Source organism: Mytilus edulis, chromosome 6 (assembly GCF_963676685.1).
Source record: "Mytilus edulis chromosome 6, xbMytEdul2.2, whole genome shotgun sequence".
Lineage (NCBI taxonomy): Eukaryota > Metazoa > Mollusca > Bivalvia > Mytilida > Mytilidae > Mytilus > Mytilus edulis.
Window position 1 is genome coordinate 64,051,444 of NC_092349.1, and position 3,872 is coordinate 64,055,315.

Consider the following 3,872-nt stretch of genomic DNA (forward strand, 5'->3'; position numbering starts at 1 on the left):
TTTGTGGTCATAAACCTTGTGTCAAAATTTCATAGATTTCTATTCACTTAAACTAAAGTTATAGTGCAAAAACCAAGAAAATGCTTATTTGGGCCCTTTTTGGCCCCTAATTCCTAAAATGTTGGGACCAAAACTCCCAAAATCAATCCCAACCTTCCTTTTGTGGTCATAAACCTTGTGTTAAAATTTCATTGATTTCTATTCACTTTTACTAAAGTTAGAGTGCGAAAACTAAAAGTATTCGGACGACGACGACGACGACGCAGGACGACGACGCCAACGTGATAGCAATATACGACCAAAAAATTTTAATTTTTGCGGTCGTATAAAAACAGTAAAATTTCCTTAAAATTACCAATTTAGGGGCAGCAACCCAACAACGGGTTGTCCGATTCATCTGAAAATTTCAGGGCAGATAGATCTTTACCTGATTAACAATTTTACCCCATGTCAGATTTGCTCTAAATGCTTTGGTTTTGGAGTTATAAGCCAAAAACTGCATTTTACCCCTATGTTCTATTTTTAGCCATGGCGGCCATCTTGGTTGGTTGGCCGGGTCACCGGACACATTTTTTAAACTAGATACCCCAATGATGATTGTGGCCAAGTTTGGTTTAATTTGGCCCAGTAGTTTCAGAGGAGAAGATTTTTGTAGAAGTTAACGACGACGGACAACGACGGACGACGGACGCAAAGTGATGGGAAAAACAGTAAAATTTCCATAAAATTACCAATTCAGGGGCAGCAACCCAACAACGGGTTGTCCGATTCATCTGAAAATTTCAGGGCAGATAGATCTTGACCTGATGTAGGATTTAACCCAATGTCAGATTTGCTGTAAATGCTTTGGTTTTTGAGTTAAAAGCCAAAAACCACATTTTACCCCTATGTTCTATTTTTAGCCCTGGTGGCCATCTTGGTTGGTTGACTGGGTCACCGGACACATTTTTTAAACTAGATACCCCAATGATGATTGTGGCCAAGTTTGGTTAAATTTGGCCCAGTAGTTTCAGAGGAGAAGATTTTTGTAAAAGCTAACGACGGACGACGACGACGACGGACGCCAAGTGATGAGAAAAGCTCACTTGGCCCTTTGGGCCAGGTGAGCTAAAAATTAACTTAAATTAATAAGTCTGAATTCATTGTTTTTTAATTGAATATCATTCTTTTTTGTATAACAATCAATGCCGATTTACTTTTATAAATAGTATGATCTGTACAATATAACAATTAACAAACATTTCCTGATCTGACACCACAATTTTCAGCAAGCAAAACGTTACTGACATAAAATTGTTTTACATATTATAATAAAATAAACAAATAAAAATAGTTATACAGTGTACCATTTCATTTTTTCACTAAAGGTACCAATGTTATACATGTACCTGTACAATATGTATAAAATAGAACTTAATAAAACCAACATCATGCTCCAAAAAGTGGTAACCATATACGCTCAAATCTGAAACCCTTAAATTCTATAAAAGGGTTTTTGTTTTTTTTTCAAAAATGTAAAAATATTAAATCAAATTTCAAAAATATTCAATTAAAGATAATTAAGAAACAGGAACTAAAAAGAATGTTTTTTACATACACATGTAGTTGATTATTTTGTTCAATGATTTGTATAGTGATACAAATTCTTGTTTTGTTGAAAAGAAACTTGGCCATTATATATACCTATACAAAATGGTTCATACATGTACTTAAACTATACCTTAATATCATAAACATTTTGATAATTCACTTAAATTTTCATTCTGGAGAGAACAAATATAGCTATTGTCTGCAGATATATAAAAAATCGAACCTACAAATATTTATTACATTTTCTGATTTTTTTTAGCCTGTTTAGGAGCATGAAATACATTATTATAAGAAAATTTATTAAAAAATACATTTTACAACCAAATAAATTACCAATTCTACTTGTATAACAATATACAATTATCATGTTTAAAAAAAACATTTCACACAAGCTAAGGTTGTTCCTGTAACTCCTACATTATAATTCGAAAACTTTCACTCAGTGAAATCATTTTGTCAGTGTTGTGACTGTTGTCTCATTGGCAATCATACCACATCTTTTTTAAATGAATGAATATTTACCATTGTATATCTGACAGTTATAACTCTTCATAGCTTTTTTTTTAGATATTTTTGCCAGAATTCATATCATAAAAGTAAATCTGATATATGTCTGATAGATTGTAACAGTACATGTATAAACATAGTCATGATAGTTGTGTAAAGGTATGCCTGCACCCTTTTAAAATTAGTTTATCAGTTTATATCAATAACATATATACATTGTACATGTAGACTTAAAGAAGTCAATAAATGCTACATTTGATTCAGGTCAAATGTTTCAGCTGAACACTAATAGACATATTTTTGTTTTAAAATTAAAGGGAGACAACAAATGTATGAAACATTCTATGAGTTAAAGAAAAATCAGGCTAATAACATCTCAGCGCTGACATTCTGACAGAATTAGATTTTTTCTCCCTCAAGTTGATAAGTTTCAAATTTAAACAATGTATATTATTTTGAGTTTTTATTAAGATGAAGACTTTTTCTGCATATATATTTCTTGTATAAATATAATATCATGAAAATTCAATTTTTGTATAAATCCTGATCATATAAATAATTTTAAAAGTTGCAGGCGTGGACAATAAAACTAGGGGAAACTTGACCATTTTCAATGTTTATCTTATTTACTTAATTATACATGTTCATGTACACATCAATGTTTACACATACAATGTACTACAACTGTATATAAACATAATAAAGTTATTGAATTCATCTTATTACCTAATATTTTATGTATTTAAGGAATAAATTATTGAGCAAAATATACATAAAACCACAGAGAAAGAAAATATAGGTTTAAAATCATTGTGCATCTTCTCGTTTTCTTCATGAATTTTTTGCTTAAGATTTTCAAATTCAATGTCTCGTTGCTTCCTTTTAAAGTTATCAGAATAATGCATTCTATAATATTCATCAAAGTCATAAATCGATGTTCTCCCAGTCATTGGCCTTTGTCCCCTTTTAGCAAAGCCTTGTTGTTGATAAAATTGACCGCCTTTGTGGTCAGAGTGGTGTTCTTCTTTTCTTCTAGCATATTCGGGTCTATTGACACCTCGATCATACATTCTTCTAGTTGACGAATTTCCTAATACCTCATATGCCTGAGAAATTTCTTGAAACTTGAGGTGGGCCTCGGGAGATGGGCTGACATCTGGATGATATTTCTTCGACATGGTATAGTAAGCTTGCTTAATTTGCTGCTGGTTAGCTTTTGGGGTTATTCCAAGGATATCATAATAATATGAAGGTGATTTTTGTTTTCTATGATTTGATGACCATCGTGTCTGGCCAATACAGAAAGGACTGTATAAAATGCTAGTCCCTTGCAAACCTGAGGAAATTCCCCTGCCTACAGAATATTTAGCATTCATGACCTTCAGAGCTAAGTTTTGGTTTTAATTTCATTCAATTTGTCCCATTTAACTCAATCCATCAATAAATGGAGGTTTATCTGGTAATTGTTTCATATATAGAATTGTATTCAAGTATTTCTAGTTCATATTCAATGCATATTTTGCAAAAATTGGTGCTGTACAACCTGTCAACAAACACCGTTGCGTAATCCCGTACGCGTCAAGAGTTCAAAAGATAGAGATCAAATATTATCTTCGGTTAATATAAAATAATTCCTCTAAAAGTCTGATCTCAACTATTTCAAACCTAATGTATTGTAATTGATTAATGAAATTGCCAGAGCATTCTCAATATCCAAGAGTTAAATAATTGTTCTAATGCTACTCTATTCATTGCAGAATATATTTCATTTTAAT

The 3,872-nt window shown here is 31.6% G+C and overlaps 1 protein-coding gene across 1 annotated transcript; it reads right to left on the reverse strand.

Annotated features, from left to right (window-relative positions):
- Positions 1 to 2,831: 2,831 nt before the first annotated feature.
- On the reverse strand, positions 2,832 to 3,473 carry LOC139526546 (dnaJ homolog subfamily B member 9-like). The gene has a single exon (XM_071321705.1). It carries the CDS (start codon positions 3,471 to 3,473, stop codon positions 2,832 to 2,834), a length of 642 nt encoding a protein of 213 aa, XP_071177806.1.
- Positions 3,474 to 3,872: the final 399 nt, after the last annotated feature.

Excerpts from the sequence above, each read along its gene's own strand:
- LOC139526546 (XM_071321705.1), bottom strand. The coding sequence starts at position 3,473 with ATGAATGCTAAATATTCTGTAGGCAGGGGAATTTCCTCAGGTTTGCAA.